The sequence below is a fragment of the Carassius carassius genome, chromosome 11 (genome assembly GCF_963082965.1).
Source record: "Carassius carassius chromosome 11, fCarCar2.1, whole genome shotgun sequence".
NCBI classification, from domain to species: domain Eukaryota; kingdom Metazoa; phylum Chordata; class Actinopteri; order Cypriniformes; family Cyprinidae; genus Carassius; species Carassius carassius.
Window position 1 is genome coordinate 25,466,397 of NC_081765.1, and position 13,499 is coordinate 25,479,895.

Here is a 13,499-nt window from a genome sequence, read left to right on the forward strand (position 1 = left end):
CACATTCGGGGTGGCGGTGTTGGATCCCTGTCACTCTGTTCCACTATTATATATGGACTGGCACTTGCATAGCCAGACATTGCAGAAACCATGAAGATGTAGAACATGGCTTGTTTAGATGCAATAAATACCAAATGGAAGAAGAAAATACAATTCGTAGGGAACGAGGGATGGAAAGAAATATACTCAAAACTGAGTTTATTTTTATTTTTTTGAAATACGGGATCAATATGAATAACTCCTGTACAGTAGGTGGCGATATGCAATAATCACAAGTTGCAAAAGCCAAGAAAAAGAAGAAGAAGAAGAGGCAGACGTGGCAGCGGCGTCATGGCTTCTTGGAGCCGAAACGGGAGACGTAGGAGAGTGATCGAAATGTTCTTATTCCTGTCATTGGTGAGTGTTTATAAGGAATCTGATAGATTGATATGATCAGTGATGTTAAATGCGCATATCGGACAGATGTTTTCTGTCTGACGTGAGATGAAAAGGGAATGATCTTCTGTCCCTCTTACAGCAGCAGTCCAGAGTTGATAGCAGTAGAGGGACAGACTCAGATCAATCCGTCTCATTCATCAGGTCTCGTGTCTTGTTTTCGGTGTTTATACATGCAGCAGCTGTGCTTCACTTGCGTGAACACTGAATGATCCCCATGCAACTGTCTCATGTCAAAGGGATTCACTAATGTCGCGATTTACTTATAGGCATGTTGCTTTAATATGAATCAGTAATGTTAGAGGTGTTCTTGAATCGTTATAGAGGTTTTATTTAAGTCAGTGATGCAATGTGATACTCATTCATTTTGTCCAGATCTATTATGCAGTTCAAAAATACTTGAAGTGCGTTAAATTTCTCACGCACCTGTTCTATGATGAACGAGTATTCAGTGTCTTCATTTAAAAGTCATTTCGATTTGTAGCTTATGTGTAATTATCTGAAAATAGTTTAAAATGTAAGAGAGAGAGAGACCTTGAAAAACTGTTCATTATCTGTTTTTTTTTTTTTGTCAAAAACAATCATATGTAAAGTGTAGTATATTAGTAAGTAGTTAAATATTATTAATATTTTATTATTAATTGTTGAAAGACTTATCCATTAGATTAAAGTAAATGTAATCACCATGCAGGAAGCCATTTTGTTATATTGTGATAAGAAAACCATAAAACAAGACCTTTAGGGCCTTTCATGACTGTGTCATTTAGTTTTTAACTTTTGGGGTTTTGGGGTTTGAAGAAACTCCAAGAAAACCTGTTGATATCCATGCATCAACTTCATTGAAAATGATAATGAAGTTTCGTACGCTTGTGTATTATCCTTGTATTTGTCTACTTGGTTTTATCCATTAACCATTGCACTTAACACTTATAGAATCATTAAATCAAAGAAGAATTTAAACTAAAATGTGTTTTTCAATATGCCGACATGAATACAAATGGCACATTGTATTTTATAAAAAAATATCCATTATATTGACCCATTTATCAACAACATATGAAGATATGTGGAACCAGCTGATATTCCTACTTCTCTATTGTGATAATATTTTATCATTATATTACAGTTTGTGTTAGAGCGTGGCTTATGTTTACAGTAGCAGTAACCTTGATCAGAGCATTTTTTCTTCTTCTCCTTCCTTGTTCTACTCTTGATGAACATGACATAAATGAGCTTGTAAGCTAATTTCAAGCTAATTAACCCACACTTGCTTCAGTTTAAAGTGCATCAAACATGTTCCACAACTGATTTGTGAATCAATGTGGGTTGTGTCCTCACCAGCGAACCCTAATAGCTGCTCTGCCACGTCAGTCAGCTCTCTTTACGCAGGAGCTTTCCTGTCTCGCATCCTGTTTTGCGCCTGCCACCGCAAACAAAGGTACTCTCCTGAACTGTTTGGACTTTGTGGTGTTTGGGTGGAGGAAGAGAAACCGCTCTCTGCTATCTGTGCTTCCCTCCAGCCCTCCCGCTTGTCAGAACAATTTATAAAATCTCCTAATCTTGATTACAGGCACCCCACCCCCCGCCTCTTCTTCATCCCACATTGCTTGGTCCAGCAGGATGCTGTGTATGGATACAGCTAAATGTACAGTAAACTATTGTGACTCAGTGTGAGAAAGTTTGACTCACAGATCGACCGTTTGAGTAATTTTCCTTCTGTTTGTGAATTACCTACGTCAGCTATACAGAGCTGAAGCCCCCTGTGTTGTTTTGCTCAGCAGAAAGAAGGCGCGTGTTTGAGGAACGGCACGGTTTATGCTGAATCAGTGAGACCCTAAAAGTGGAAATTACATTTTATTTTTTAAGCAGAATTGCGATGCCGGCTGCGCCGTGCATGCTTGATGACAGCTTCGACTGCTGATTAAGCTAGATGTTTTTGCGTTGATGTATGGCAGATCATTTTTTGTTTAAGTGTTTCCCATGCTGTGCAAAACATGTCAGCAAGGTCCACTGCGGAAATGCTGGGGTCCTTGAGCCAAAGATTAATAGCAGGAGTGCTAGCATCCATAAACTATGGTCATATACAACATGCTGGACATAATTAATGCTGATGAATTATATACTGTGCTATTGAAGAGCTTTGCCAATATAAAACTGTATATTTTGTGTAAAAGGAGGAATTGGAAATGGACAATATTGTTGAATAACTAGTTTTTTTTATTGCTAACTTACCCCCCATGATTTTCCAAGCTATTTTCTTTCATCTGTGAATTACAATGATGTTAGGTAGAATGTCCGAGCTTCTGTTTTCCATGCAAGCAAGGTTTATGAAAAAACTTTCATCCTTTAGTGTTCCTGTGGCTCAAGTGGTAGAGCATTGCATTAGCAGCACAAGGTTGTGGGTTCGATCCCCAGGGAACACATGTTAGGTAAAAAAAATGTTAATAATGTTAGCCTGAATGCACTGTAATTTGCTTTGGATAAAAGCATCTGCTAAATGCATAAATGTAAATAAATGTACCCATCCTCAAGTTTTTCAAAGCCTGAATGAATTTCTTTCTTTCTGAATGAAGAATGTGGGTAGCCAAACATATGATTTCCCTTTGCCCCCCCCACCCCCACCAAATACTATGTAAATGATAAAATATTTTAAATTTTTGGTTGAGCCATACATTTACGCTATAAGACCCATATAAATTGGGTGCTTTAATGTAGTGTTCTGAGTTCATATGTGTGATCAATAAATGTCATATTTGCTGCGTTGCATGTTGGTCGTGAGATTTGGGAGTAAATAAATAGATTTTCTGTGAAATAAGATACATTTTGGTCTGTTCATAACAAAAGCTATTGTATGTCTTCAGGAGATATGGATTATTTTATTATATTTAAAAGTGACAGTAAAGACTTTTAAGTTGTTACAAAATAAATGCTGTTCCTTTTTAACTTTCTTTTCATCAATGAATACAGAAAAGAAAAATTATTATCACAGTGTTCCCAAAAATATTAAACAGCAGAGCGGTTTCAACATTGATAATAATAAGAAATGTTTACAAATCATCATATGATTTCTGAAGGATCGTGTGACACTGAAGACTGGAGTAATGGCTGGTAAAATTTCAGTTTAGCAATAACATGGATAAATTGCATTTTTAAATGTATATTAAAATAGAAAACTGTTATTTGAATTAACTTGAACATAAGAGACAAATCTCAATGGACATTAGTATAAATGTTTAATTCCACACCAGACAATGTTTATTTGGCTGGGTTTCCATCAACCTGCTTTTAAGCACATACACAATTTGAAGCATTGCATCAGAATCGAGTGATGGAAATGCTGAATTTCGATTAAAAACGCCTTAATTCGCAAAAAAGTTTTTACACTCGCTTGAGGTGGTTTTTGACTAGTGCGAAAAAGGGTTAATGTGAATGATGGGAGATAGAAATGCATTTTGCTAATAAAATCCTCCAAGTGCATCAAAAAAGTCTTGTGACTTTGCGCTATGGGACGGTAAATCCTGACTAATCAGCAGACCGATCTTGTTCTACAGCATCTGAAATGTTATGGTCATTCTGACATGTCAGAGCAAAGTTTGTCATCAAAGTATTTTTGTATAATTTTCTTCTAGAACTGTTAAACGACTGCATTCCCAAACAGCAGCATCCACCTCCGAAAGCAATAACCACATTCATTGTGTTTTATAAGCAACACATGCTCCTCTGAGTAAATGCTAATTAATAATCTGTTTGTAGGGAGGGTCATAAGCATCAACATATGTTTTAAACCAATGAAAAAAAACAGCAATATAAGCACCTTTTGTGAACTTTATATAAACACCCAAAATAGACTCATAACAAATAAATTATTCAAACTGTATTGCAAAAACACACTGCAAACAAAGATATGTACATATATATATATATATATATAGTTCTGTGTAAGGGCTGAGGTAAGATGCCAGTCTCGATTGTCTTCAAGGAATCAAAGGATGTGGAGGTTTGATGGTAAACGAAACCCAATAATTGTCGATTACAGTCATCAAACATATATATTTCCCGTCAAAGGCAGTCCATAGCAACAATCAAATCACGAACCTCATAGAAGTATTCAATGTGGCATAATACCAACCAGGACCACAGAGTTGATACAAATCCATTTTGCAGATACAAAAAAAGTTCTTCTACAAAACACAAAATGCCTCCTGTTATTTATCTGCATCAAATCCCCTATAGTCAATAAACACAAAGATAATATTTTACCAGTAAATGAAACTTAAGTATTAACATGAACGTTTTACCAGGGACGTAGCCATCTTTTCAGAAGTGAGGGGGACAGAAATTATATATATATATATATATATATATATACAGTTTTTTAACAGTAAGATTTTTAATGTTTTGAAAGAAGTCTCTTCTGCTCACCAAGCCTGCATTTATTTGATCCAAAGTACAGCAAAAGCAGTAATATTTTGAAATATTTACTATTTAAAATAACTGTTGCCATTTGAATATATTTTAATTTAATTTATTCCTTTGATCAAAGGTGAATTTTCAGCATCATTCCTCCAGTCTTCATTGTCACATTAATCAGAAATCATTCTTCAAATGCCGATTTGCTGATTATCAATATTTAAAACAGATGAGTAAATTTTTTTCAGCATTCTTTGATGAATAGAAGGATCCACAGATCAGCATTTATGTGAAATAAAAAGCTTTTGCAACACATTATACACTAAAGCTTAGATCAGCATTTATGTGAAAAAAATATAATATATATATTTAATAAATTATAGAAATTAATACTTTTATTTAGCAAGGATTCTTTAAATTGATCAAAAGACATAATGATGATAAAGACATAAGTTTACAAGAGATTTCTATTTCAGATAAATGCTGCTCTTCTGAACTGTCTATTCATCAAAGAAACCTGAAAAAAAAATCTACTCCGCTGTTTTCAACATTATCATAAGAGTTTTTTTTTTTTTTTTTTTTTTTTTAGCAGCAAAACAGTATATCAGAATTATTTCTGAAGGATTGTGTGACTGGAGTAATGATGAAAAAAAAAATTCAGCTTTGAAATCTCAAATTACATTTTGAAATATATAAATAGAAAACAGCTATTTTAAAAAGGCTAGTAAAAATATTTCACAATTTCACTGATTTGCAGTACTTGGATCACATTAATGCAGGCTTGGTGAACAGAAGAGACTTCTTTTAAAAAACATGAACAAGCTTACTGTTCAAAAACTTCTGACTGGTAGTGGATACTATTGGCAACTTAAATTTTTCTCTAATTTCTAGCTTTTAATTGGCTTAGAAATATATACCTGCTAGACAATAACAAATAATAATGATTTGTTTATATACTACAAACACTTTTTTATCACATAATAAGGCAGAATAGGTTATATACTGTAATAAATGCTATGTCAGTTAGCACTGCATTGTTCATATACTTTATCACCTGCTGGAGATTTTTTTGGACTTGGAAGAAACAAACCCTTAAAACAACTGTTTTCATACAGCGATAGCTTGACGCTGTTGTCCATATTAGGAGTTTCCTGGTATGACTTTCTGCATGAGAGCGCCCTCCGGCTTTGAGTATGAATGAAACACACACACACACACACACACACACACATACACAAACACACACACTGCATGAGAGTTTAGCGCTTCGTGATGTTCATTTCGCCTTCTGGGTCCGAAAAAAAACATCAGGTCATTCGCAGACTATCCTGTCTCTTTGAGTTTAAATCTATATTTATTCACACCAGCTCTTGAAAACCTCTATACGAACAAACCTGCCCGAAAAAGTGCGGGGGACGAATTTCCGTGATGATAAAAGTGGGGGGGACACGTCCTCCGCGTAATCTACGCCCCTGCGTTTTACTTACAGTTTCGTCTGCTCGTTCTAAAGTGCTTGTTCACAAATGTTTTGTGCGAAATTACAATTTTGCGCATAAGTAAAATTCGCAACTTTGGATGAAAACCCTGCTATTGATATGAAAAACCTTGATATGAGTGCAGACATATAAGATGAGATGTTTTTGAGTTGAATGTGCTACTATACACTTAAGCCTGCTATTAGACTTGCCAATCTTGGTCTGCTTATCTACTAAGTTTTAGTACTTTGGAGATTCTTAATTTATATGAAAATCACAGATTTGTTGTGTACATTTTCTGACTGCTTTTTGGGTTAAAGAAGAGATTAATTTAAAAAGAAATTGAAGACCATGATTATATTGTCAGAATTGAATTCTTCTGCATGCTGCTCATATCTGTCTTATCTGTTAAAGAATTGTTAATGATTTGCAAACCATCCGTGTTGAGTTGAAGAGTCCATAAGGAGCTCCTTCAAACAGATTCAGCTCAGCATATGCAGAAAAATGTGTTCATCCATCACCCCATTCCTTCCCTGCATATTCTCTTCACTCCCTTGAGCTGTAGCTGCCCATCAGATGAAATAGTGGTGCATAGCATGTGTGTGTTTTTTTTTTTTTCAACCTGTTCTGTTCACTTCACATTGATCGACTGGATGCGATAAGGCCTGTCTCTCAAAGCTGTTCAGTGGACGATAATAATGATCACCGTCTTGTGAAAGAACTGCCATTGTTAGGATAATAGCCACGTTGTACACCACTGGTAAGGGAAAGCCAAATGAAAGTCTTTGTCACAGGTACAGGACATGAAGATTGCCAGACAGTAATGGGCCCGCTCTATTGGTCGACTGTCAGGTTTGGACAGAGCATTTGAAGAATAGGCTGTGCACCAAATAGGGACAGAAACCTGATGGGACTAGACGTAGAACACTGACTCTTTTGTCTCTGAATGGAGTTGAATGCTGCAGTCTTTGTGCGAAAACTGTACAATTCAGTTTTAAAGATGGGTATTTTGAGAAATTTTGAGATCAGACTTTTATGTGCAGACTTTTTCAGTGCTATTAACATTAGTGTCTTTTTTAACAATGCAAATACTGTAGAAATATGTTTTTTAAAAGGTCATATCATCATACTTCTATTATTTTAATTCCCCCTAGTTCCAACTGTAGTGGCAATCAAGGTTAATTACAGCAGATAACAGCTATTACAGCTTTTTTTTTACCCTCTCAGTCCCTTATCATTCAACAGGACAGTTTTTGCTGCCCTGCCCTTAAGACTTAAACACTTTCTTCTATAAATGATATTTCTAGAAATTAGGGATGTTCATTTCAGTTATTTTTCCTAACCGATGCTCATTAACTGGTTATTGAAATTTAACCAACAAGATTATTTTAAATTAGATTTGAATTAAATTAGAAAGGATAAGTGTCTGTGACCTGTTAAAAATACTAACATTTGGGGATTTTTACATGCACAAAAAGCAACAAACAACATAACATGAGGATTCACATGGTCTTCATAATGCATCACGCAACTGCAGCACTTCTGCGAGCAGGGAGAAAAACATAATAAAGCTAGGCTATATATAGCAAATAAATAGGCCTATACGAGAAATATATTTATATATATATAGGATATATAGGAAACCATACGGCAGAAAGCAGCATCCTATTTTTCTTTAAGGCTTATTTTATGCACAAAGATTTGTTTTTATTGTGAATGTACACACATAAAGGAAAACCGTTTACAATTCCGATTATCTTAATGACTTAAAGAAGTTGCTTTCACTGTCAGAAGGGAAAAATCAAGTGATTGCGCTGACGCCGCACGCGCGCACAAAGTTAAGCTTTGCAACTTTGACGATGCAGCCTGTTCATTATCATAATAAAATAGTCAGTCAAATATATGGAAAAAATAAATAAACACAATAAAATATAAATACGAAATTTATAAATCAATAAAATCTGTGCTGTGAAGCGTTATCACTGTGATGTTATGCAAAACATTTTTTTCGAGGATATTTGAATGCTAGTGAAGTAGCTATAATAAATAATAATTTGCAAACAAATAGGCTATTGTTAATTGAAATAATTTGTTGTGAACTGAGGGGAACTAAAATAGCATAGCTAGGTTTACAGCGTCTATTGTAATGTTTGTAAACATTTCGCCTCTGCATTAGTCCTATTTCTGAATTAAATAAAATGTGACCTATTAATAGGCTATGAGACATGTTTTTTTTTTCTTTCTAAAAACACAATTTGTTTATACGCATAGCGTATTATAACAATGCAGCAAACCTTTTTAAATAATTTAATAAATTACTGAAAATAAATAAATGACTTTTTAAACCGTTTTAACTGATGGTATTAATTGGTCAAAATTCTTAAAGCTCATTTAATGGTTAAAATAGACATCCCTATGAAAAATAAGCACTTTGCTGCATTTTATTTTTGGGAACAGCATTTGCTGTCAGGTTCAATATAGTTTTCATTGCTCCATTCTTCAATAACAGGCTGTAATGGACTAAACCTTCATATTCATCCGGAAGAAGGAGGCGGGAACCGGCGGACAATCAAATAACATTTTAATTACAAAATAAACACAAAACAGCGCACCAGCCCCTCACGGACGACTGGTGCGCTCAAATAAAAATCAAAACACAACTAAAAGCCCAGGCCTGGTCCTCTCTCGTCCTTCACTGTTGTCACTCCACTTTTATATCCTTCCATCTCCTACGTGGGACTCGAGACCGGCGGTGGGTCGCAGGTGTCCCTGATTTGCCCAATCATTGCCGGCCTCACTCCTTGTTCCCACGTCCCTCGGCCCCGCCCCACTCGCCACATACCCCCATCGCCCCTCGCAGGCCGGGGGGTACCCTCGAGGCTGCGCTCTACCCCCCCCCCCCCTCCCTCCGGGGGAGACCGCTCACGGGAACCTGCGGGAACCTGGGGGTAGGACAGACGAGGCGAGAGAAAAGGAGATGGAAGGAGGAGCGACAGAGACGAGAGAGGGGAGAGAGAGAAAAAAAAAAATTCAGGTTCCCAGACGCACTGCTGCTCGGCCCTCCACCGGCTGGGCGATCTCCTCCGCGGTGCCTGGCGGTGGCACTGGACGGCCCTCGGCGGACGGCACGACACCCCTCCGCCGCCCGGTGGACGGCGACGGCTCCTCCGGTTTTGGGCAGCCGGCAGGAGTCCCCCGTTCCCTGCTCCTCCGGATACCTTAACGGAGACAGCAGGCTCCGGCCCCCTGGCGAACGGTGCCGACTCCTCCGCTCCCTCACGGACGACTGGTGCGCTCAAATAAAAATCAAAACACAACTAAAAGCCCAGGCCTGGTACTCTCTCGTCCTTCACTGTCGTCGCTCCAGTTTTATATCCTTCCATCTCCTACGTGGGACTCGAGACCGGCGGTGGGTCGCAGGTGTCCCTGATTTGCCCAATCATTGCCGGTCTCACTCCTTGTTCCCACGTCCCTCGGCCCCGCCCCACTCGCCACACAGGCTCTTTGCTAAACATGAATTACATTGTGACAGGTTTGCAACCCAATTTGTACTGAAATGTGCCTTTCAGAGACTTTTTTAAAACTTCAGCAACTCTTTTCTAATGCTGGGATCCCCTGTAATCAAATGCAGAGCAGTGGGTGCTACACACAGCCAGGAAACAGCACAAGTTTGGACTTAATTTACTCTTGTTTTTTTGTATTTTTGTTTTTAGTGATAATAGTATATGTTGCTTTGTTCTTTTTGTCTCACTGAGCCAAAGTTTTAAATGTGGTTCTACTATATTCTACCTGATGTCAAGAGGTGCAGAGCAATTCAGAATGAGCCATTTCAACTTAGACTTAGGCCAGCGACACACTGGATGCGTGGCGCAAGCGTCTCAGCTGCTTGGCGTGTCTGTTTTTAATTCGGCTCCCATGTTAACAGGTTAGAGCTTGCAGACTGCCTGCATGAGACGCGCGTCTCAGGCGCGGCTCAAACCGCGCGGAAAACGCCTGCATGCTAGAAATAGAACCGACGCCTATTTTTCACGTGACACGCAAGCGTGTTGGGAGCGTTTCCAGGCAAAATAGAATAGGAAAATATGTTTACATGTCATTTTGTACACAAATACATATACATTTTTGACATTTTGATGTTTGAAAGTCTATAGGTTGACATAAATTCAGATATAATTAAAAATGTAATGTAATGTAATTAAAAAAATAAATAAATTATCGAATTTCAAATATTGCACCTGTCAAACATAGTCTATTTTGCCGTCAAAACTGTTGACGGTGTCTTTTATCAGTAGGCTTTATATTTATGCTTAACATGAAGTTGTAGGTGTGGAAAAAAAAAAAGTTGAAATTGTTGTCATGAAGACAAGAGCCTGGTCTTTCGGCGGTCTCCCTCCATGTCACCTACAGCAGCAGCAGCGTGCTAGCGCCGCGTCAGGCATGGTACTGGTGTGTAAAGACACAGAAAATGCGAAGCAGCCGCAACGCAACTGACACGCAGCGGAAATGCCATGCTCACGCCACGCAGCCAGTGTGTCACCGGCCTTATTGAAAAATTTCATCTTTTATGATATAACCCATTCAAAGTTATTGTTGGACTTAATGAAAGTAACTTGATGAAATAAAGATGGTTCTTTCAAATACTTTCTGCTCCCCGTCACCATGGCTGAAGTCAGAAAAGATGTGATTTCTCAGGTCCCTCAGCTTTTTGCAGTACCGTATTTTCCGGACTATAAGCCAAAAAAAATTTTCATAGTTTGGCTGGTCCTGCAACTTATAGTCAGGTGCGACTTATTTATCAAAATTAATTTGACATGAACCGAGAGAAATGAACCAAGAGAAAACATTACCATCTACAGCCGCGAGAGTGCGCTCTATGCTGCTCAGTGCTCCTGTAGCCTACATTGAGCAGCATAGAGCGCCCTCTCACGGCTGTAGACGGTCATGTTTTCTCTTGGTGCTTGGTTCTAAATAAATGCGAATTATAGTCCAGTGCACTTATATATGTTTTTTTCCTCGTCATGACGTATTTTTGGACTGATGCGACTTATACTCAGGTGCGACTTATAGTCTGAAAAATACGGTACTTTAATTAGCCCTTACTGTCATCTTCACACACTCCCAAGATGCTGGGGCCGTTTGGATGTCACCCAATCGGCACAGGTTGTCCACACTGCTGGACCCCATTTGCTCACACAGTGTTGATTAAGTGTGAGGAGGATAAGAGCGTTGTCTCTGATCCTTCACCCTTTGCCTTTAATCCACAGAAAATAAGCTTTTTACTTTCCAGTGGCAGTAGAATTTAGAAATATACAGTACAGACCAAAAGTTTGGACACACCTTCTCATTCAAAGAGTTTTCTTTATTTTCATGAGTATGACAATTGTAGATTCACACTGAAGGCATCAAAACTATGAATTAACACATGTGGAATTATATACATAACAAAAAAGTGTGAAACAACTGAAAATGTCATATTCTAGGTTCTTCAAAGTAGCCATCTTTTGCTTTGATTACTGCTTTGCACACTCTTGGCATTCTCTTGATGAGCTTCAAGAGGTAGTCACCTGAAATGGTCTTCCAACAGTCTTGAAGGAGTTCCCCGAGAGATGCTTAGCACTTGTTGGCCATTTTGCCTTCAGTCTGCGGTCCAGCTCACCCCTAAACCATCTCGATTGGGTTCAGGTCCGGTGACTGTGGAGGCCAGGTCATCTTGGTCAAAGAGCCCTTGATGCCTTCAGTGTGACTCTACAATTTTCATAGTCATGAAAATAAAGAAAACTCTTTGAATGAGAAGGTGTGTCCAAACTTTTGGTCTGTACTGTATGTCCATAAATATTTAAACTTAATAATAACCATGAAACTGTTCATTATTGTTATTCATATAAAATTATTCTAAATTTATTTTATTTATTTACAAGAAGTTTTATTTCTGAATTGTTATCTTTTAATGTAAATATCTGAAAAAATGTCTGTTTTCAAAATTGAGTTTCAAACATCTGAAACGCTTAATGTGCTATTCAGCATGTTCCTATTCTAGCATAACCTGCTTGCATGTACGTAGTATATATATTTTTTATTTTATATAGCAGATTTGGTCTTTATCACTTTTAATTAAGCAATTTGGTTAAAAGGCTGAAATAACTTTAGGTTTGTGGGTAACACAAGCTCAAAATATTGTCACATATTATTGTATGACATAATAGGCAGCAGTATTGCACCAGTTGTGAATGTTTTAAAGCTTTAACTTGTCCTGAAAAAGGCAGATGCAGAACAACTGGTTAAATTGGACTACAGACTGAAAGGGACATTCAGCTTAAACTTTGAAATTTGTGTAAGTTTGTGTAGTTCATTTTTAGCCTTTTCAATTATGCCCATTGTCTTTAGGATTAAAAATTACAAATTCTACATTTGTGAAGATTATCATGATGAGCAAAACACGTAAGAATCCTAGTACTGGTAGCAGCTTAATTTCTGCAATAATCCAAAAGTCAATGGAAAAATTCTATTGGGTATTTGTTGAGTGAACCAGGGTGATGCTTCTGGGTTGGCCTACAAATACAGTATATGACATCATTGCGGCACTCTATGCACCACACATACTGTTGAAATCAGACTGAAACGATCTGTGAAAGCACAAAAGTCAAGGCATGTCAAATTTTTTCCAGGCCCCCACAAACCCCCTAGACCTCAGAGGGTTCAAATGGAATCCAGTTGCCCATTTCTAATGCCTTTTGAAAGAAATGCAGAGGGGCAGATGATAAATTCAAATGCCTGTGCAGCTTAGTCTCTTTTTGGCACGAGAAGGAAGTTTTGAGTTCCAAAAATGAGTTTGTATTCAATGTACATCAAGCTCTGATCTCAAAAGGTTGAGGTAAATTTGGTTTGCTTATGATAAAACCCCTTTAAAGTTCAGCCACCATTAAGTGCGATGTGGCCTTGATGAGGTCACATGTGGGAAAATTGTATTTACATTCATAAGAAAAAAAAAATTAAGTGTTGTTTATTGCTATCTTTACTTTTCTTTGCAAGTTTCTCTTCAGTTTCTGGTATGTTGAAATGGAAACTCTACAGACATTCGCAAAGACTGTCAATCAGCTATTAAAATCATTCCGACAGGCTAAATGAGTTTTCCTTCAAGTCATTTTGTAAAAAACATTTGAACTGTCTTGTCCAGCATTA

At 37.6% G+C, this 13,499-nt stretch overlaps 1 protein-coding gene across 1 annotated transcript in view; it reads left to right on the forward strand.

The window, feature by feature from the left end:
- Positions 1 to 276: 276 nt before the first annotated feature.
- pdia5 (protein disulfide isomerase family A, member 5) overlaps positions 277 to 13,499 on the forward strand; it is a 59,302-nt gene continuing 46,079 nt past the window's right edge. Inside the window, exon 1 of the mRNA XM_059562270.1 lies at positions 277 to 396. Coding sequence (XP_059418253.1) covers positions 331 to 396 — 66 coding nt within the window. The 5' untranslated portion in view covers positions 277 to 330. The remainder of the gene's footprint in view (positions 397 to 13,499) is intronic.